Raw genomic sequence first — 22,599 nt, forward strand, 5'->3', positions numbered from 1 at the left:
TTCCCCTACCTGGCCTTGTGGAGGGGGCCTGGGCCCCCACTCCCCTCCTGGGCCGTCCAAACCTCTCCCCCTGCCGTGCCGACTTACCTTCTGGCCCAGGCGTTCAACACGTGCGCACATTATGCCGGGGCAGCCCAGCATGCCCCGCCCCCGTGCATATACAGGGAACAGCGGGGCATCTGTCCCACTGCAACAGCACAGCAGCAGCGCGCAGTAGCTGCCGCTGTGCATAAGAGGCCTTTGTAAAAACCCAGATTAGAAATTGTTAAAATGAATGTGAAAAACACACAATTCACTTTAATTTGCAGGTCAGGGGAAAACGAACTTGGAAAGCTGATAAGAGCATGCCATGTTGCTTGTTGCTACCACCTCAGCTTATACGGGGAAAGGAAGCTCTTTAGTGTACTTAGGCTATGTCTCAAAAAGCAGAAAAACTGCCAGTGAGATTCTGGTTTGACTCCATTCTGGCTCCTGTGCGGATGGCAGCAGTACAACTGCAACAGTGATTGTCCCAAGCCATCATTTCAGTTCTTTCTGTGGTCCTAATTCAGTGGCATGATAATGTGGAAAACCATTGGGTGATTATACAGCAGCCGAAAGTGAATGTCACAGAAAATACTGTCCACAAAGAAGCACCCTAAGTACATAGTCTACCAGGGCCTGGGTACAGGTCCTCTTAATTTAAAGTCAAGCAGGACTTTCTTAAAACATCACTGAAATGAATGAGAGGGGCACAGCTCCAGAGTTTTTACAACCCACACTCCAAAGTTACCCACCTGACTGTCACTGAGATATACCTTCTTGCATAAGGTAACACTCCTTTCTGAGATAGCAAAGCGTGACAATCTTATCCATAAAGAACTAGTGCAGTACAAATACTGTGCATTTCCTAAATATTTATTTAGGATCTACATGCTTAGAATGCCAAGCTTTCATATTACCTTATGGACACTTATTTTTAAAAATCAGCAAAAACCTAGAAGGCAGTTTCCTGCTGTTACCTGATAACTTTTGACTGTTCAGACTGACACCCTGAAGCTGAAGAAACATGCTCTAACATTCGGGTAAAGGAGCAGCCCTTTCACTCTTGCATTTCCACTTGGGAGAGATCATAATTTGATACTCTACTCCTTGATTTCATGAATAAAGCTGTAGAATCAACCAACACATCTTATTCAAAGGAGTGCTTCCTCACACCATTTAAATTGGATGGTTAATCTGTTGTAATGATTCTGTGTAGCCCTCTCTCTCTCTCTCTCTCTCAATAGATTTAACTACATATTACATTATCAGTATTTAAGTCATAAATGTGATTCACAAAAATATGCTCTTTCTTGAATCCTGACCACTTTGGTTCTTTCATACAACAGACAATCTCTTTTTAGAGTATGTTCTCATAATTAATTAACTCGTTTAGAAACTGTTTATATAAAACAAGATATCAATCTAAAATGTAACCATTGGATTCTGACCTCTGGTTCCAGATAATAGCACATTTATATAATCAAGAAAATATCTAAATATATATGTTCAAAATTCAAACTTTCTCACTTCTCTTTATGAAAGTTGCTCCTTCCTTTTTTCCCCTCTATTGTGTCTGTTGAAATGAGCACTGTGTTCTGCCCTACTTGATTTTTTTACACCTGGCAAAAAGTATAATCATGTACACATTTAGCTTAGAAGTAATTCAACAGATGTAATTGGAGGTTATTCCCAAGTTTGTGTACTTTGGTCAACAACCTAAACGTCAATCTAACGTGTCCATGCCACTGAATACTGGATTCATTTCCTGGTAAACATTTATTTAAAGAAATGCACTGGGTTGAATCCTTTGGCTTCTTGCAGCTGAGGAAGGAATCTTAGTGGGTGTAGGGGACTCTACCTTCCTGGCAAGACTCTTTACTTGGTAGAAAGGAATTGTTGGATTCTACCCACTATAAATTACTAATACTATGTGTTCACAATAACTTTTGTTAGGAGTATAAAAATACCTAGCAACTGGTTCTGCCTTATCATTAAATTCATGTTACAGATACATGTACCAAGACTCATATGGCTCTTCATCCTAAGGAAAGCAGCTTCTGACGGGGGTAATTTGAAGTGAAAAAGGGTCACGGGCTGTGTATGCCCACCGTTTTCCTTCAGTATCATACCCAAAAGTATATACATTTGGAAATTGTTTGGTTTACATTTCCACTGTATTTTAAAGAATGGCATTGAAAACTCAGGAACAGATTGTAATTACATCTGTAATCACAAATATCTGGCCAGGGTATCACATGCAGTCTTTGGAAAAGAACTCATAGAAGCTTTAGACATTACAACCATGCCTCTACAAGAGATCTGACAGGATTTGAACTTTCTGTGGAACATGAGGATGTTGCTGTTATAGTTTACCCTGGTATGTTTATTGTTTTAAAGTCTGTAATAATAAAGAAATAAAGTGTCCAAGCCTCTTTGAACTTTCAGAGTAGAAATCTGTTGGGTTCCTTTAAAATAACTCAATTGGGAGGGGATGCATCTCTGTCCCCTGTTCTGTTTCCTATGATATCCACACATCTGTACACCGCCCGTGGCGCCGCGGGCGCCACGGACTAAATAATTCGTTAAGGGGCCTTGAGGTGGGCTTTGTCCGTGATGAGGAAGGGTCCGGATTGGACCCTTCCTCACGACAGACAATCGGAGGGACCAATCGGCAGGCGCGAAGCGCCTGCCGATTGGTCCCTCCGATTCCCAGCCCCAGCAACTGCGAGCCGCGCGCAGCGCGGCTCGCAGTTGCTCCCGGCCTGACGCGGCGAGAGGCGCAAAGCGCCTCTCACCGCGTCAGGCCGGACCCCAAGGGAACCGCCGACGCAAACACAAGACTCCAGCCGCCGAGAAGCTGCAGAGAAAAAAAAAACACCCCCAGAGGAGCCTTTCGCAGCTCCAAGCCGGCGCCCACGAGAGCCAGCAGACAAAAACAAACTCCTGTAGGAGCCCTTCGCAGCTCCAAGCCGGCGCCCAGGAGAGCCAGCAGAAAAAAAAACTCCTGTAGGAGCCCTTCGCAGCTCCAAGCCGGCACGCCCACGAGAGCCAGCAGAAAAACATTAACCCTGTAGGAGCCTTTTGCAGCTCCAAGCCGGCGCCCAGGAGAGCCAGCAGAAAAAAAAACTCCTGTAGGAGCCTTTCGCAGCTCCAAGCCGGCACGCCCACGAGAGCCAGCAGAAAAACATTAACCCTGTAGGAGCCTTTTGCAGCTCCAAGCCGGCGCCCAGGAGAGCCAGCAGAAAAAAAAACTCCTGTAGGAGCCTTTCGCAGCTCCAAGCCGGCGCCCAGGAGAGCCAGCAGAAAAAAAAACTCCTGTAGGAGCCTTTCGCAGCTCCAAGCCGGCACGCCCACGAGAGCCAGCAGAAAAACATTAACCCTGTAGGAGCCTTTTGCAGCTCCAAGCCGGCGCCCAGGAGAGCCAGCAGACAAAAACAAACTCCTGTAGGAGCCCTTCGCAGCTCCAAGCCGGCGCCCAGGAGACCCAGCAGAAAAAAAAAAACTCCTGTAGGAGCCTTTCGCAACTCCAAGCCGGCACGCCCATGAGAGCCAGCAGAAAAACATTAACCCTGTAGGAGCCTTTCGCAGCTCCAAGCCGGCACGCCCACGAGAGCCAGCAGAAAAAAAAATCCCCTGGAGGAGCCTTTCGCCGCTTCAAGCCGGCGCCCTGGGAGCCCCGGCAGCCGCCCACAGCGCAGCTGCTGGGTGCTCCCTGCCCTCATGGCCCCAGAACACAATGGAGCCGCCGGGAAAGCCGCAGAAGAACAAAAAAATGCAGAGGAGACGCTGCCCGCCTCCTCTTTCAGGTAGCCTGTCCCTCGCTCTGTCCCTCGCCTGCCGCTCGCTCTGGTCCCCACCTGCTAGCGCCCATTGTCTTCTTCAAACAATGGGCTTTTTTACTAGTTTCTCATATAATGTGACAAGTATGAAGTGAACTTCCCACTGTGCATATCAAAAAAGGAAATGTGAAAGGAGGAAGCTTAACAGTGCAATCCTAAGTAGAATTACTTCCCTCTAAACTCATTGACTTCAATGGATTCAGAAGGGAATAAATTTGTTCCGGATTGCTCTGTAAAGTTTCTTCCAGTTGTGAACAATCTGGAATGCAGGAAGAGAAGAAATATCCTCAGAAAGCGATGTGGGGAGAACTATCTCTATAGGGGAAAATTGAATCAAAAGTAATTACCTGATTATCTAAAGTTGCTCTGAGGCTGAAAGGAATCTGAAATACTATTAAATAATAATGCTAAACGTTCCCTCAGGGTATGTGTGAGGGTGGACCAAGCACTGAGCTCTCCTCTCCCCCACCCCCATGGCAACAGCAGTTTGGGTAAAGTTGATTGAATGTTATAAAGTACAGATTAGGTGAGCCCCCTGGGTCATCATTAGCATGGTGAAGAGTTAACCCACTGAACAGGTATCGGGCTTAGATGACTACATGGACATGGAACAGGAAGCTCCTGAGTGGTGCCAATGTCCTTGACCCATAACCCTGTGTCTACAGAGACAGGACCTGGCATACCTGCCCCAAACATTGAACACTTGGCAAGGAGAAGCCTGAGCCATACATATGTGATGGCTCAAGGCTCAGTCAGAGTGGTCTCAGCCATAAATCCAGGGATGCTCAAACAAAGAAGAAACATGACTTGACTGTATTCCACCAGTGTCCCACACTGGATCTGGATAAGGAATACGGTTTTGGCCTATAGACACCGCAGATCTCCTTTTATTAATGTCAACAAATAAAGTTATCCTTTTAATTACCTAACAGAAAGTGTCAACTCTTCTTATTCCAGGTCTACATGCACATAAATTTTTGAGATAGTGGAGTAGATGCAATTGGTCTGAGGATAAAAGGTAACTGTGAAAATACCATCAAGAAATTCTGCTAAAGTTTCCCTCAGAAGTAACTGTATTTCATGGATTCAAGTGAATCCGATAACACCTTTAAGACCAACAATGATTTATTAAAAGCATGAGCTTTCAAGTGCATGCACTCATCCTCAGACAATACACATGGACTTGAACTGAAGCCTGATCTGGCCGATAATTCATTCATAGTCTTCTAAACTGTTTATGCCAACTTGAATAAAGAGAATGTTTCCTTTATGCATATTTATACAACAAAACTATACAGATTTACTTTTCAGTAATTGCTCATAATATCTTACCCTGCTGGACACTGAGGACTGTTAAATGAGGCACATGACTCTTTCACCCAGAGGGTTTCTCCTGAAAAGCACATATAAGAGGATGCAAACATAAATATATTTTAAAGAGCCATTTCAAAGCATTTCCTTCAACTGTTATGAAAGCCTGCATCACCCTCCAAATAATGCCATAATGTGTGCTGTCTACCAATGAGTTCTTAATAAATAAACCCACAAGGACTTCCTGGAGGCATCTTATTTCCCCCTCCCCCATTATTCCTCTTTCCCTTTCCTGAAAGCCCCAGAGTCTTTTCCCTTTTCCTGCTTCCCTCTCTCCTTCTGCCAATCTCCCAGTGGGGCCTGGAGGTCTCCTGGATTCACAACAGATCTCCCAGTTATAGAGATTAATTCCTGTTAGGGTTGCCAGCTCCAGGTTGGGAATTGCCTGGAGACTTGGGGGTGAGGGAAGGGACCTTAGCAGAGTATAATGCCATTGAGTCCACCCTCCAAAGCACCCATTTTCTCCACAGAATTGATCTCTGTCATCTGGAGATAGGTTGTAATGCCTGATGATCTGGAAACCACTTGGAGATGGGCAACCCTAATTCCCATCAAGAAAATGGAGTCTGGCATTATACTTTGGAGTCTGGCATTATACCCTTCTGAGGTCCCCCCTTCTCAGACCTTCACCGCTGTGGCCAGGGCCTAGAGAGCTGATGGGCATATGCTATTGCTGCTGGTGTCATTTAATGCAGCTGCTGGTGTCATTTAATGCTGAAGCTGGCCCAGTATGGCTGATAGCATCTGTGCTAGCCCACACAAATGTATTTGGGATTAATTTTAAACTCCACCATTAAAAAAATACTTATAGATTATTTTACAAACCTGGGGAGTCCCCCAAGTTTAAGTGCCTATGTGGCCCCAATCCATAGGTCTAGGTATCCACAGATGGGGGGGGGGTCACATGTCACTATTAGTATATAGATGGCAGAAGTAAATTGATGAGGTAAATTGAGTGATTTATGAAAAAAAGAAAGTTGAAAGTGTTCAAAGACAGCTTTACTTCATGTCAGTCTGTAAATGAACAATTAGAACCACAAACAAGGTTGCCATTATGTTCTAAGTGGTATCAAAATGATTGAAATGCTAAAACATCTATAAATATAGGCCACAGCATTCCAATATCACTAATTCTCACTGTCATGTATATTGAAGCAGGGGCAGGCTGTACTGAATTTTTTTGTACATATTTTTGGAATTTGGATCACCATGTTTGTTATGCAATATCTTTATTCCTACATTTGTTATATATTTTGTTATGTTACAGCAATCATTCACAACTGGATTTTCTCATGCAGACAAACTAGTTTGGTACGTGAATAATAGCACAGTAATAACACAATATCCTATAATGTGTGGATGCAGCCTTAGTCTTTGGAAGTGATGGCTTGGGAAAACTAAAATTTAGAAAATTTGTTGGGAAAATTCTCTCTGAAATTCTTGGGAGAGGGCAGGTTTACATTTGTTGCCAGCCACAGTGGTTGTTAAAATATATGATATATGAAAATGTATGTAAACATTCATTATTGAAGAGCAAAGAATTGGTAGGTTTGCTAATCTCCTTGAACTCAGCAAATACAACAGACCAACAGACTATCTGAAATAATTTTTTAACTACGCCACTATCTGTTCTTAATGCTCAAATATTTAGAAACAAATTCAAAACAGAAAACAAATGTAGTAGATTATTATTGTTTCTCTACCTCAATCAAACATGAAGGAAGCCTTGCCTAATACCTCTCAATTTTTAGTGCAGCTTCACATTCAAGCAAGAACTTTCTATGGTCATGTTTACTTTATACACAGACTTTTAAAAAGTTATGCAGCCATTTTATTTTACAGAATATTAGATCAATAATTGTTTCTGCAAAGACAGTTAAAACTATGTGAACATGTTATGAAACATTTCCCATCACCTTTGCAAATGCTTTTGTAATTTACGCAGCAATCTTTCCTCTCCGAGCAATCTTCAGAACAAGAGCAGAAAGTTCCAGCCATTCGTGTCTCACCACAGCGTGGTTTAGTGCATGACCAGCTCCGAACTACAGAAAGGAAATTGCTTTTTAATAACCATATAGTATCACTTCCTGAAATGATTCATATAAAGAATGCCTGATAGGAAACTGAAGGTTAATGGGAAACAGAATTATTCCCCTGATGAAATGTCTATTTCTCTAGAAGTGTTTCTCTGGTAGCAAGCTGGGATGGGTGTTTTTCTGTGCTTTAAATGTGCAGATGTGATCTTCTTTGACACTAATACCTCCACAGGTGGCAGCAACTGAATGGTCTGTTTAGGGTTGCCAACCTCCTTGTGGGGTCTAGAGATCTCCCAGAATAATGTCAGTGTACATCACCGGGATCTCTCCCTTCCCCAGGCTTCACCCCCAAATACTCAGGAATTTCCCCACCTAGAGTTGGCAACATTCAGTATCTTGCTTGTTTCCAAAGGTAGTATGTTTGATTTATACTTCAACTGTGTAATTGTATCATCAATGTATTGAATCATTGTTTCCTCTTTTAAGATCCTTTGCAATTGTGTGTGTGTGTTTGAAATAGTGATGGCTATAGCTTTCCAAAAAATCTGCGCAGAGCAGACTTTCATGTCTTGCTACAGATTACGATCAGTATCCTAAAACAGCATTGCTCAGAAAGCAGGAATCAGTTATTTACTAAAAAGACTTTGCATTATTATTATTTATGTACGCTTCTTAAACTTAAAAGTCATTGATTTAAAGGGAGGGAGTGAAGTCCTTTGCAAACTACTTAACAGTCATAAATGAAAGCTGCCCATTGTGTGCTGGATGGTAGATTGTATGTTGCAGCCTAACATTTCTTCCCTGTTTATAGAGGGGCTCCTGCCTATCTTTGTCCTTGGTCCCAATCCTCTTCCTCTGCAGTTTATTACTTTATTTGATTTTTATACCAGCAAGCCAGCTCAGGGTGGTTTACAACATTATATTAAAAAATACATTAGAATGTTTTATTTTGTTTTAGGATGTATGGGGTTTTTATTCATTATATGTAAACTGTCACAAGTCATAAATATTATGGCATCTAAAGATGTCACTTTGTGCCAGCATGATGATGGCACACCAAGATATGCCCCCCTACTTTCTCCCAGCTAAACAGGCAACTTCCACCAATTTTCCCTTCCCACTATATAACTACCATATTATTAAAGTGGCAGCTTTCACTTAAAATATTTGGGATAACTATTTTAATTCTTCTTCATGTTATAAACCTCAGGCCAATGGTACAAAATATCTTGATTTTATGAGTAGCATTTTCAGCCTTTATAGTTGAAGAGTGTTGAAAAAATCAACATGCCTTGGACATTCATGCAGAGCGCTGAAATGGTTTATAAAGAAGATCAGATAGGACAACCAACAATCCCTATACGAGCCATAACACTTGCCTCCATAGAACTTGCCTCTTGTTATAAATCTCCACATTACCTTCATTGGCCATCACAAATGTGACATGATATGGAGACATTAAACATTTCTTTATTGGTTGGTTGGTTTCCTTATGCTTTTCAGTCAACATCTGACATTCAAAATTGTAAATAGTATTTAAAAACCAATTTAAATGCCAATTACAAAGGGTAAAGAAAGCCCCTCCACAATATATGGTCCTAAGCACAGCTATTGTCTCTAATACTAGAGGAATGCATGACCTCAGCACAGGAGGGAAAGAGACCTCAGCCAGAGCTGAATCCAGACAAGATTGAGGAATGCTTGGCTGCTATTTCCCATCCTCTGGGCAAGTATGCTGAATATGATACTAATTTGTAAACATTAATCCCAGGATTAGGATTACTCATTGTGGGGCAACTGACCTAAATTAGGTCTGAATCTAGAGAAGACCTAATCTGGAGAAGATTCAGACCTTTCACTGCATTGTATCCAGGCTTACCTGGAATCGAGAATTTACCTGGAACTAAATGCAATAACAAAAATAACCGATGTAGTAAACATAACAAAAGTTAGCAAAAGATGTCCTTTTCATACCATACTACAACCTGAATCATTGTGATCCCAAATGAAGAGGCCAAGCATACAGACCTGTTTTGTCACTATGTTCACAAACTTTTGTGCTATAAAATGTCTCTGCTTCCCTGGCTCAAAGTGTTGAATGGCAGGCAGTACACAATTCTTCCCTCTCCCCCCCCTCCCCCGGGGCATTGTGGTTCAGTCTACAGTAAAAATTATTTATGCAGAAAGGCAAGACATACGTGGATCAATACAGGTATCTTCATAATCCCAGCAACAGGCTTGATCTTGTATGCATTTCTTATCACACCTACAGCCAGTCATCTTTTCACTTAATGTTTCATTACAGATACTTCTGCAGCTGACTCTGACTGAGAAGAGAACCCAAAATAATTAATGGTAACCTAAATGTGAGCAGATATTTCCACACAGAGACTAATGTCCAAGCATCTCTCTCTCTCTCTCTGATGCTGGTTATACCTAGTGGTCTCTAAATTCATAGGATCAGTCACAAAAGATGTCCAGTTGATGGCTTCTGAGCATATCTTCCATGCAGTGAGATGTATGAGTTTCAAATGTGTGCATCTCACATATACCACCACAGAAAGGATATACATGACACGGGCTGGTACACAACACCAGAGGGATTGTTTCCTTACCTTTCATCTACACAATTATTTTTGAGACTTATGGCCAATTTATGAAGGAGACTGACCTAATATCATTTAAGATAATAACAGAATGTATTCTTATAACAGATCATACTCTCATATGTATTAACAATCACTTGGCTAAGAAAAATGGTAAAAACTTCTAGATTAGGAATAATATGTGATGGGAACTAAATATCTATGTTAAAAGAGATGGCAAACCATATCAGCTGGTCGCTTTTTCTTCACAATTTCTCTGTAAATGCTTTATATAATAAACAATAAAATTATTTAAAAAAAACAATTATTTTTGAGACTTATTGAAGAATGGGTTCAGAACATAATATACTATGGTTAACTTGTGTAGGCTTCCCTAACTTGTGTAGGCTTCCCTAAAGCTGGTGCTGGCATGCTCCTCTGGCCTTTGGCACAAGAAACTTTCTGCCAACACAAGGCTTTCCAGCTGTGGAGGAGGCTTTATCTATGGAACATGGTGTCAGCAGAACAGACTGGTAAGATCCAACCTACTTGGGGCAATTGACATTCACTGAATAGTTCTGAACTGAGCCCTCTGTTATTTTGCATAATTTAAATGAGCCACAACTGAATTAATAAGCAGGTTCTTATATTTCCATTAATTGCAAATTGTGCTTAACACTACTTAACTAAGTAAAAAATGAGTAAAAAATACACTTTTGTCTCACTTCACATTCATTTATAAACTGAACATGGAATCTACAGAAAGTTAAACAAAGAAAATATCAAATTCTTCCTTCAATGATAAATAATGTGCTTGTACCAAACAATATTTACATTGAAATCATGTTATTTTATCTGGCTTCAATATTCCCATATATATCTCAAAGACCGTTTTTAATGAACTCTGAACAATGGATTTTACCCAATTTCACTGGAAGGCAGCCATACCATACTGCCTGGCTGAATCAGATCAAGAGTTCATCTATTCCAGTATTCCAGATGTTTCTAAATGTTCATAAACAGGAAGTGTTTGTTCCCAGAATCAGATATTCATAAGCACAGAGGCGCCATTTAGCTGTTATAACCCATTGCCATTGTGTTGTTTTTGCAATACTGCCTCTTTTTTATAAACGGAAAAGGAAAAACAGAAAAATCAAAAGCAACCTATTCTGGTTTTTATTGAATGTTTGATGGCTCGGCTTTATGAGCTCAAACATAAAACATGCATGTAATCTCCTTTTTCATGGGTTGATTTATAGCCAAGTTCTCACTGAAATGGAAAACCAGTGTCTGGGTTATAACACTTCAGCTTACAGATGAGGACTCCCATTGGGAAATACCATTGTATCCAAACAAGTCCCCTCAAGTTATTTTATTTATAGTCTGCCTTTCTCACTGAGACTCAAGGTGGGCTACAGAATATATAACAGTGCAATAGAACAGTGAGAACAACAGACTAAGACAAAGTATGCTGTGAAGAGTACAGAAAGTGAATTGCAAAACAAAGACAACGCAGAAAAAGCAGATTATGCATAAAATAATCACTGCAGTGGACTACAAACCTATTCTATTATACACCAATTATGCACACTGCAGGTGGCAACCGGGTGCAGAGTCAACTTATGCCACCGATAAAGCCACATTAGCGAGATGCGGAAGAAAGTGGAGCTTCCTGGGACCAGGGTGCAACCAGAAGCGGCTCCAGAGTATCTGCGTGCATAATCGGATACTCTGGGTTTTGCCGCCGTTATGTTCTGTCCCGTGCATAATCGGTTTGCTTCGCTTCTTCCTCCTCCTCGTTCTCCATGCCACCGTTTCAGTGGCCGTGCATAATAGGTCATAAAGATGCCCTCCTGGGTTTACAAACCAGATATTAGAGAAAGGAATTTATGTGCTTTCAGTCAAAGAAGACCCTACCTGCAGTCTAAAATGGTGCAGTCCAGAAACACTTGTAGCTTCTTAGTGAAACTTAAGATACATCTTTGTCAGAATTTTAAAAACATTATGTAAAACTGGGACTATTTAAATATACCTTGAGGTTGTGCTGATTTCCTCAGTCCAAGTCCCAAACCCAGTCCAAGAGATACAATCACCAAAGAAGCTAAAAGAATCTGTTAAAAAAGCCAAATACAATACAGCAAAAGTTATCTATTGTGTATACATTGTCAGCAAATAATGGAATATTTTCAGCAGCATCATAATTGAAGCAATATATTCACTCCAACTGGGGATGGGAGGGGATTGAACCTGGGACCTTCTTCATCTAAAGCTACTGCTCTACTTCTGAACTATGGTTTCTTTCCAAATCCAGACATCTGGAGGCAAATGTCTTAATGACTGAACTGAATATTCTTGCAGTGATGCATCTTTTATGCTTCTACTATAACACAACTTCAACCAAGGGAATACTATGGTAAGATCCAACCCAGAGGGTTAAAGAATGTAGTCAGAAGCAAACAAGTTTAAAACAGTTAAAAACAACTAGATAATGAGGATCTCGCAACTTAATTCTTTTTCAACCTGGATAAATCGTAAAAAATAAAATGGGCAAATAAATCAGTGTGGAAGTAGATGAAGTTCAAATCTGAGTCCTTGCAGCATCTTAGAGGACAATAAGAATTTCAGGGCATAAGCTTTTGAGAATCAAAGTTCCAAGGTGCATTGCCTGGATATTGTTGGTATGATGATATCACTTCTTGTTGCAATGCCAGTAACAAGGCCTGGACTTTTCTCTTTCTCCAGGTAAATCCACCTGCTGGCCAGCTGATCAGTGGGTGGGAGACAGAGCTTAGTGGCAGTGTACACCCACCTCCACTAGCAACCCTAACAGGAGTCTGAAACCACCTTCAAATTCAATATATATTCTCAGCAACATGACCCAATCTAAGCATGGGATTTTGTGCTCACAGAAACAAAATTTACTGATTCTGTTTCCCCCGGTCACATTTAATCCCTACACTGTATCGAAAAGCTAAATATCTTATCAGTTGAATAATTACAGAACTAAATCTCAATCAATTTGCCTTCAAATGGGTATTAGAATCATAGAGTTGGAAGGGACCTCCAGGGTCATCTAGTCTTACCCCCTGCAGAATGCAGGAAATTCACAACTACCTGCTCACCCACAGTGACCCCAGTTCCATGCCGAGATTATGCCTCCCCCCCCCCAAAAAAAGCAGCATACCTGGCAAGTCTGGCCTGGAAGAAATTCATCTCCTGGCCCCAAAGTGGCAATCAGCATTTCACTGGTCATGCAAGATTGGGCCACAAGAGCCAAGCGTGGACACAATCCCTTCTGCCCACCCACTGACAATCTGCCTAAATTCACAAAATCAACATTTCTGTAAGCTGGCTATCTAGCCTTTTCTTTAAAACTTCCAAGGAAGGAGAACCCACCACCTCCTGAGGAAGCCTGTTCCACTGAGGAACAGCTCTGTCAGAAACTTCTTCTGGATGTTTAGCTGAAAATTCTTTTGAAATAATTTCAAGCCATTGGATCTGATTCTACCCCCTGGGGCAACAGAAAACAACTCGCACCATCCTGTGACAGCCCTTCATATCAACTCTTAATCATCTTCTCTCCAGGCTAAACAGACCAAGCTCTCTAAACCTTTCCTTATATATCTTGGTCTCCAAACCCCTCACCATTTATGTTGCCCTTTTCTGGACATGCTACAGTTTATCTACATCCTTCTTCAATTGTGGTGCCTCAAACTGAAAACAGTATTCTAAGTGAGGTCTAACCAGAGCAGAGTAAAATGGTACCATCACCTCGCATGATCTGGACACTATATTTCTTTGATATAACTCAAAATCCCATTTGCCTTTTTAGCCACCAAGTCACACTGCTGAATCATGTTCAATGGGTGGTCTATTAAGACCCCTAGATCCTTTTCGCACATGTTACTGCCAAGACAGGTCTGCCCCATCCTATAATGATGCATCTGATTTTTCCTACCTAAATGCAGAACTTCACATTTATTGCTATTGAAATTAATTTTATTCATTTTACCCCAGTTTTCCAGCTTGTCAAGATTATCCTGGATCTTGTTTCTGTCTTCTGCTGTGTCTACTACCCCTCCCAGTTTAGTATCATCTGCAAATTTAACAAGCACCCCTTCTATTCCTTCATCCAAATCATATGTTGAACAACACAGGGCCCAGGACAAATCCCTCAGGCACTCCACTTATCACTCCTCTCCAAGAGGATGACAAACCATTTACAAGCACCCTTTGGGTGCAATCTGTCAACCACATTTTACCAATTTGTCAACAAGAATATCACATGGAACCTTATCAAAAGCTTTACTGAAATTGAGATGAATTATAACCACAGCATTCCCCTGATCCAGCAAGCTAGTCAATTTCTCAAAAAAGAGATAAAGTTAATCTGACATGAGTTATTCTTGAGAAACCTGTGCCAACTCTTAGTAATCTCAAACATGTGCTCTAGCTACTCAAGGACTGACTGTTTGATGATTTGCTATAAAATTTTGCCAGTTATAGATGTCAAGCTAACTGGTCTGTAGTTACCCGGATCCTCCTTTTTCCCATTCTTGAAGATGGGGACAACATTTGGCTGCCTCCAGTCTTCTGGCACTTCACCTGTTCTCAAAGAATTGACTGGGCATTTGCAACAGAAGTATTCTTGAGCTCTCAAAGCAAATATAATTATGAAAACAATTCAAGAATCAATGAACAATTAATTCCCTCAGCACACTAAGCTTCCAACTTGTTCTTCATGTTAGCCTCTAATATAAAGGACTACAAGTACATCCTGTACCTGAGCAACACCTAACTTCAGTAAAACTACACAAAATGACGCTGTCTTTAATATAGACCATGCTTATAGTTGCCATATACTCACCTGAGCAAATATGGCTTGATTTCTAGACATCCCACCTACGGACACAAAATGACTGCTTAACTTGGTGGTGCAGCAGAAAACTTTGTGCTGCAATGTGGCTGAACACCTCTCCCCCCAAATGGGATATGTAGTTAATTCCATGGGAGGAATTGTTGCTGATGTCCACACCCACTAGGCTGGCACTGGGTGACGGCTTTGAAGTTCAGAGCAGGCATTGAACACAGAGTGTGAGAACAAGTATTTAGTCAGAAGTACTAGAATAACATGCTTCTTTTGGTTATCAATTTGATAAAGTGTACAAAAATTTACAGTGGAATCCCAAACAGAGTTCTAAGTCCATTGAAGCTTAGAAGGGTGTCAGTGAATGTAACTCTGCTTAAGATGGCTTTTTTAGTGAGCTCATGAGATACCTCTTCCTAATGAGATTCCTAATGAGATACCTCTTCATAGGACCAAGCCGTATGAAGATAGGTTGAGGGACTTGGGAATGTTCAGCCTGGAGAAAAGGAGGTTGAGAGAGGACATGATAGCCCTCTTTAAGTATTTGAAAGGTTGTCACGTGGAGGAGGGCAGGATGCTGTTTCTGTTGGCTGCAGAGGAGAGGACACGCAGTAATGGGTTTAAACTTCAAGTACAACGATATAGGCTAGATATCAGGAAAAAAATTTTCACAGTCAGAGTAGTTCAGCAGTGGAATAGGCTGCCTAAGGAGGTGGTGAGCTCCCCCTCACTGGCAGTCTTCAAGCAAAGGTTGGATACACACTTTTCTTGGATGCTTTAGGATGCTTAGGGCTAATCCTGCGTTGAGCAGGGGGTTGGACTAGATGGCCTGTATGGCCCCTTCCAACTCTATGATTCTATGATTCTAATGAATAATCATTAAGAATTAACCCTTTAAGACTATAAAATGCTAACATAGTCACTCTGATCCTTCAAGTCTCTCTTCCTGAAAGATCTTTCTTTCTTCCTTCCCCCTCACTACGCTTCTGCACTAATTGTTCTGATTGAAACAAGTGTTGACACTAAATTCTTTCTCCTGGTACTAAGGCAAGATTCGTGTAGGGCTTAATATTAATCACAGCACACTTGAAAATATATTGGAGTATTTCTTTTCCTTTGCAGAACAAGCAATAACAATTAAGTTAGCATAACCTTGTATTTCTAGATTTCCTATGTTTGCTCGGAAAGGGAGCTGTGTGTGGCATAATGCTACCCTGTTTAAAAGAAATAACATTTCTATATTATCTTTACTGCTTCTTCATACCTTCGCTGAATTGCTATATTTTTTGTTCAAAGATGGATTCTGAGCACAATGATCAAGCAGTTTTCATTGCTGCTTCTACAAAAAAAATCCTATATAATTTGCTGTAGGATGAGTAAAGTGAAATCAGCCAACCGGAGAAGATCTTCATCATGACACAGGACAAGAGTAACAGGGTTGTTAGGCAGTTGTCGTTCTGCAAAATGTCTGTGACTTTCATGTATTCTTGGAGAAGAATGGTGAGTGGAGTTCCTCAGGGATCTGTCCTGGGCCCTGTTGTTCAACATATTCATAAATGATTTGCATGAAGGAATAGAAAGGGTGCTTATTAAATTTGCAGATCTTAATGAGTCTACTTCAAAGTAAATTCCATTTTATTTAATGGGACTTACTCTCAGAAAATAGTTCTTAGATTACAGCCTCAGCAAGTCTGACCCAGCCCCATTTTAATAGGCAAGTACCTCACTATAGTCCATTGGAGTTTAGAGTGGTTTTGGTTTGCCTCAATTATTTCTGAGATAGCTAGCTGGTAAGAAAAAGAAACTGCCCTGACTTTTTAACAGAGGTTTAACTAATGAAAAGAGACACTGGAAGTTTTTTATAGTATCACTTTAAATAACATCACCTGGTACTTGGTGCAGACCCACCTAAAATTAAAGTGATAGAGGAGCAATTTAAAAGTTGGTAACTAATTATTGAGCCTCTTGTGGTGCAGAGTGGTAAGGTAGCCGACATGCTGTCTGAAGCTCTGACCATGTGTCTGGGAGTTCAATCCCAGCAGCCGGCTCAAGGTTGACTCAGCCTTCCATCCTTCCGAGGTCAGTAAAATGAGTACCCAGTTTGCTGGGGGGTAAACGGTAGTGACTGGGGAAGGGAGTGGCAAACCACCCCGTATCGAGTCTGCCATGAAAACGCTGGAGGGCGTCACCCCAAGGGGCAGACATGACCCGGTGCTTGCACAGGGGATACATTTACCTTTACCTCTAATTATTAATTAATATATTCCAGTATTTGATTCTTTTGAGTTCAATATGAGATAGTTTGAACTCAAAGAATCAAACACTGGAATTCATTTATGTATTTATGTATTTATAATTGTATTTGTTAACTGCTACTCCCAGGGACTGGGAACAACCAGCAGATTCCTACCCACAGAGCAGAGAGCCATGCAAGGGGCATAAGGAGACAAGTGGTTCCTCAGATAGGTGGGATCCAGATCATGGGTAGCCTTAAAGGTAAGAACCAAAACCTTGAACCTGGTCTGGAAGCAAATTGGCAACCAATGTAGCTGCCTCAACATGGGCTGGACATGGGACCTCCAAGATGACCTCGTGAGGATCCTAGCCACTGCATTTGACACCAGCTGCAATATCTGGGTCAAAGACAAGGGGAGGCCAGCATAGAGCAAGTTACAGAAGTCTAATCTGGAAGTGACCATTGCATGGATCACCATGGCCAGGTGGTCCAAGGACCAGTAGAGCACTAGTATTCTGACGCAGATGGAAAAATGTCAGTTGGGCTACTTTTGTGACCAGAGCCCCCATGGATAAGGAGGCATCAAAGATCACCCCCAGATTCCTAGCCACAGGCACAGTCATAAACTGCACCCCATCCAGGCAGGGAAGAGTCGGACATGACTGGGTGGCTGATAATAACAACAACTCTAATTATGTTCACATTAAGGATTCAGTTGGAATGCTCATGGCCATCAAAATCAAGAATAACATATAAAAGTGCTCTTAGATTCCTGCATGCATTTGCAATTCATTCTAGGAATAAGTAATTAAGGATAGGATGTTAAAAATGATCTACTCTGTCAAATACACTAGATACATCACTGGGCAGCTTCATGTGTGTTCATGCTGGTATTGTGTTTCCTCATCAGGGGTTTTCCCAGAGGTGAATACAAATAAATCTTCTGTGTATCAGGAAATTGATGTTTAGGTCTTTACCGGCAAATAGCTTTCCCATGCCACGAAGCATCACCTGTTGATATCTTCAGATCAAATTGCTGTTAAAGACAGAAGAGAACTGGACTCACTGTGCTTTTCTCCTATAAAAAATGCATTCTCAAATGCATACAGAGTCTTTGCAGCTGCCCGTAGGTTTTGGTGCCTCCACTATCCCCTTAACCAAAAATTTGCCCCCCAAACAACAAAATTCTGGTTACAGGTCTGCATTGTTAGCAGTCATTAAGAGCTGGAGCAATAAGGAACACAGGAGACATTTCCCCTGCACACATTTAACAAAAAAAGAATAGGCTTTTATATTCCACTTTTCTGTACCTTGAAGAGGCTTACAATCACATTTCTTTCCTCTCCCCACAGCAGCCACCTTGTGAGGTAGGTGGGGCTGAGAGAATTCTGAGAAAATTGTGACTCGCCCAAGGTCACCCAGTAGGCTTCATGTGTAGGGAAGCAAGCTCAGTTCTCCAGACTAAAGTCCACAGCTCTGAACCACTACACACCATGCTGGCTTAATGTAGCAAACAACTTAAGGGAAGGTGGTGGTGGCAGCAAACAGCAAAATTGTGGGAAAGTAGTCTGCCATTATGCAGTCTTTGTTGTTGTTTTTTTGCCTGAACAAATGTGTGAACTGTTCAAACAAATGTTTGCTTGTACTGATTTCCAAGGACAGAGCATGAACTGAACTGATGGCTGATCTAACAGCCTTGGAGAAATGAAAATGTTTTAAAAAATGGAGAGCAGGATCGAGAACCAGTTTGGTGTAGTGGTTAGGAGTGCGGACTTCTAATCTGGCGTGCTGGGTTCAACTCTGCACTCCTCCACATGCAGCCAGCTGGGTGACCTTGGCCTCGCCACAGCACTGATAAAGCTGTTCTGACCAAGTAGTGATATCAGCGCTCTCTCAGCCTCACCCACCTCACAGGGCATCTGTTGTGGGGAGAGGAAAGGGAAGATGATTGTAAGCTGCTTTGAGCCTCCTTCGGGTAGAGAAATGTGGCATATAAGAACCAACTCTTCTTCTTAACCCTTTAAGATTATAAAATGCTAGCATTGCCACTCTGATCCTTCAAGTTCTTAATTCTTTACTACTTTTGCATCTCACATTTGACAGGGTCTCAAACTGAGACCAATTCCGCATAAGGAATTTGCCTCTGGGCAGCCTCTCATTGTTTGCAGGTTTTAGTGCTGCCTACTCATGACATCAGCAGCAACCCGCAGCTGTGCAGGAGCTGGTGTGAGTTTTTGCCCAATTTGCTACACGATGAGGGAAATCTCAAACAACATTTGCTCGTCTTCATTCTTTTGGCATTTCACCTGTTCCCCAAAAATTGTCAAAAATAATGGGCACAGGCTCTGGAATTACATCTGCAAGTTCTTTTAGTATCCTTGGATGCAATTCATCTGGCCCAGAGGATTTGGTTTCATTTAAAGAAACTATGTATTTATGGACTACTCCTACAGTGATCCTAGGTGACAACTCCCATCCTTCATCACGTTAAATGATGCTGCCATGGTGAGCATGATTCCCCTTGCAATAGGAGACTGAGGAGAAGTAGGAATTAAGCAGTTCACCCCTCTCTTCATCACCTGTTACATTATCAGTTTCTTGTCCCTGCAATGGTCCTATCATGTCCCTATTTGTTTTCTTACTTTGAATATAACTAAATGAACTTTTTTGTTGTTTTTAGCATTTTTTGCTAGTCCTGCCTTCTCCCCATCATTTCCTGCCTTCTCCCCATCAGTGGTTAATCAGCACAGACCGCAGTGCTATTCTGATAGTGAGGGGGAAAGAGCAGAAAAGTAATTTAAGAGCAGGAGAGAAATAGTGTTATTAACATCCATAGATTTCATTATATATCCAACAGTGGGGGACTCACGAGGACTTGTGAGGAAAGATCATTTCCCCAGTATACTCTCCCCTTGTAGCTAGCGTATCCCTTTATCCACTTTCTTCAGTTCTTCCCACCCACTAGACAACCTACTTTAATTTACCTTCCCCCCCCCCCCCATTTTCGTTTCTTCCCTCTCTTTGACAGCTTCTCCTTCGGAAAAATCTAGCCAACCTGCATAATTGGGGGGGGGGGAGGGTATTGACAAAGAAGGGAAGTGGGAGGATTCCTGGAGAAGAGGTATAGGGGGAAAAGGAGGTGGGAATTGTCAGGGATGGAAGAATGAGTTAGGTGAGAAAAAGATAGGTAAGATTGCCAAAGAAGTAAGGAAAGGAAAGGAAACAAAGGGGGGATGGAATGTACCCTCCCTGCAACTTTCTTGTAGGTTCCTGGTTGTGACTAATTTAATTCTCAACATGGCCTATGTGCAGATACTTATATCTGTTAATTGGAGGCATGTAAAGAGAAAACAGATATTTTTAAAACTTGGGCCACCCCCAGGTTTGCACAAATATTTTAAAAGTTAAAGAAAGTAGAGGAGTAAACTCCTCATAAATAATCTCACAGACAGTGCAGCTGTGTCATCAGCAGCAGGCATAAGACCAGGGATGTGGAAAGGAGCTGCTATTGCCAACTAAACTAGAAGTGTGGGATATGGGTGGGTAGGGAAGTGTAGAAGCACCCTTTCCTTCCACCATATGTGGATGAGGTGGCAATGATGTAGACAGAGGAAGGACTAGAAGCTGCTGCTGCCTCTACCCACGCTGCCAGCCCAGCCATCTCATACCTTTTTGTTGCAGATGGGCATGGAAGAGCAACTGGTCAGCCCCTCTGCCCCTGAGACCAGCCCCAGACACTGCCTCTCCTCTGCAAAAGTGCAGGTAGGGGAGCAGGAGCCTTTGCTACCACTGCTGCCCCCCACCATGTGAACCCAGTGGGCTGCTATGGGAAGAGAGAACAGGAACAGCAGCTATGCTGCACTCTAACAGGTAAGTGAAGGGGAACGAGCCAGAATAGGTCACCCCCCCACACACACACACACACACATTTCTGAATGATGTTGCTAGGAGATTTTAGTGCCAGATCAGATTGTACACTTCCCCCGTCATTGCCTTCTATATACCTTTCTGCTCACTCAGCATACCTCCTTGCCACCAGCTGCCATCCTCCTGGCCTTAACATTCAAATTAGACTTGCACATATCAAATTGCTATGCACACAGGCTCAGCCTGCATGGCTGATTCCTGGATTTCATCTTAGAAATCAGTGATGTGATCTGGATATAACACACATAATATGTGCAGCAATTATAACATTAAGCATTGCTGGCTCTTTTAAAACATTGTTTATTTATTTAGTTTCTATCCTTGTGGTCCTACATACTCTGTTTAAGCCAATATCGGATCCTTGGAGAAACCCATCCATTGATAGTCCCACCATGAGCCACTATGTTACAAAGGTTATGAATGAAAGTACCATATGCTAGTAACAGAAGTCTCCTTTTTTGTTTTAAAACACAAACAAGGTTTGCTGCATTGTCTAAAAGCTGAAGTACATAGATTGCCTCAAGTTATCGGGATTTCTGCATTTTTTCAGCCTTTGAGGTTTCAATTTTTCCTGTCATTACTTTTGTAGTTTGTGAGACAAGAACATTAAAAATAGGCATCGCTTTGTTTAAGCAGCATTCCACATACCTTTTGATCTCTGCCAGATAATTTCTAGATGCTAAAAGGATTTAGTTAATAGTTTATTCAGTTAAGTGTAATGACATTTGAAGTTACTGCAATGCAGTAACTTTTAATTTAAAAAAAATTAAAGAAAGAAAAAGACTTACTGCACAGAGTATCTTATACTTTTGAAGAGTTTTTCTCTTAACCATTTCCTCTGTTTGTAAATTCACCAGCTCCATTCGGCTGCTTTGGTTTAAGTTTGTTTTCCCAGCAGATAACATTTCCATTATTTCTGTAATTATAAACCTTTGTTTTCCTTAGAATTTTTGCTCCGTCCAATTCTGCTGCACCTCAGAATATACTGAGTGATTGTCCATCTGCTCTGACGATATATAAATGAGATCAGAGTCCTTGAGGGATGGGCATGAAGAAATTCCTAGGACAACAATGAATCAGCATGCCTAAAACTTGCAGTGCATTTTTGAAATCACAGTTCATGCAGTAGAACAAAGTTTGAGTCCAGTAACACCTTTAAGTCCAACAAGGTTTTGTTCAAGGCATAGCCTTTCATGTGCATGCACACTTTGTCAGATACAAAGTGTGCATGCACACAAAAGCTTATACCTTGTATAGAGCCTTGTTGGTCTTAAAGGTGCTACTGGACTCAAACTTTGTTTCACTGCTACAAACCAACACAGCTACCCACCTGAATCTAGTTCCTGTAGTGATCTGAAAAATGCCATCTCCAGCACCACCACCCTGGCCTAGGGGAAGGCAGATTCCAAGTACAACATGGAATATCATGTCTTAGGAAAGTTCTGTGACAACATGTAGTTCAAATAAAACTGTTTCACTTAAGGAACAGTAAACCCGTAAACAAAAATGCTAAAAAGTATTTGTAGATCACAGTTCATATCAATGGTGGAAATGCAAGTTAACACAACAATCACAAAAGGATACGTGGAAATATGTAAAAGAGCAGCTTGGGGAACTAATTAAGAAAAAGTGTTTGAGGCTCTAAGTCGGCAGTTACAGATCCTTTAGGAAACGGAATTGATAGACTTTAATATGGTGATTAGAACCTGAATAA

The 22,599-nt window shown here is 41.6% G+C and overlaps 1 protein-coding gene across 2 annotated transcripts in view; it reads right to left on the reverse strand.

Moving 5' to 3' along the window:
• The window catches only part of ENPP3 (ectonucleotide pyrophosphatase/phosphodiesterase 3), a 75,153-nt gene extending 53,266 nt beyond the window's left edge, over nucleotides 1-21,887 (reverse strand). Inside the window, exons 1-5 of one of the 2 annotated variants that reach the window (XM_077352803.1) lie at nucleotides 21,674-21,887; nucleotides 11,888-11,966; nucleotides 9,469-9,597; nucleotides 7,151-7,276; nucleotides 5,196-5,256 (exon numbers count right to left, since the gene is read on the reverse strand). In XM_077352803.1, the coding sequence (XP_077208918.1) occupies nucleotides 5,196-5,256; nucleotides 7,151-7,276; nucleotides 9,469-9,597; nucleotides 11,888-11,966; nucleotides 21,674-21,796 (518 nt within the window). In that variant the 5' untranslated portion in view covers nucleotides 21,797-21,887. Of the gene's footprint in view, nucleotides 1-5,195; nucleotides 5,257-7,150; nucleotides 7,277-9,468; nucleotides 9,598-11,887; nucleotides 11,967-14,722; nucleotides 14,860-21,673 lie in introns of those variants that run through there. The other variant, XM_077352794.1, reaches the window with a different exon arrangement.
• Between the last annotated feature and the right edge of the window lie 712 nt (nucleotides 21,888-22,599).

Source organism: Paroedura picta, chromosome 1 (genome assembly GCF_049243985.1).
Source record: "Paroedura picta isolate Pp20150507F chromosome 1, Ppicta_v3.0, whole genome shotgun sequence".
Taxonomy (NCBI): domain Eukaryota; kingdom Metazoa; phylum Chordata; class Lepidosauria; order Squamata; family Gekkonidae; genus Paroedura; species Paroedura picta.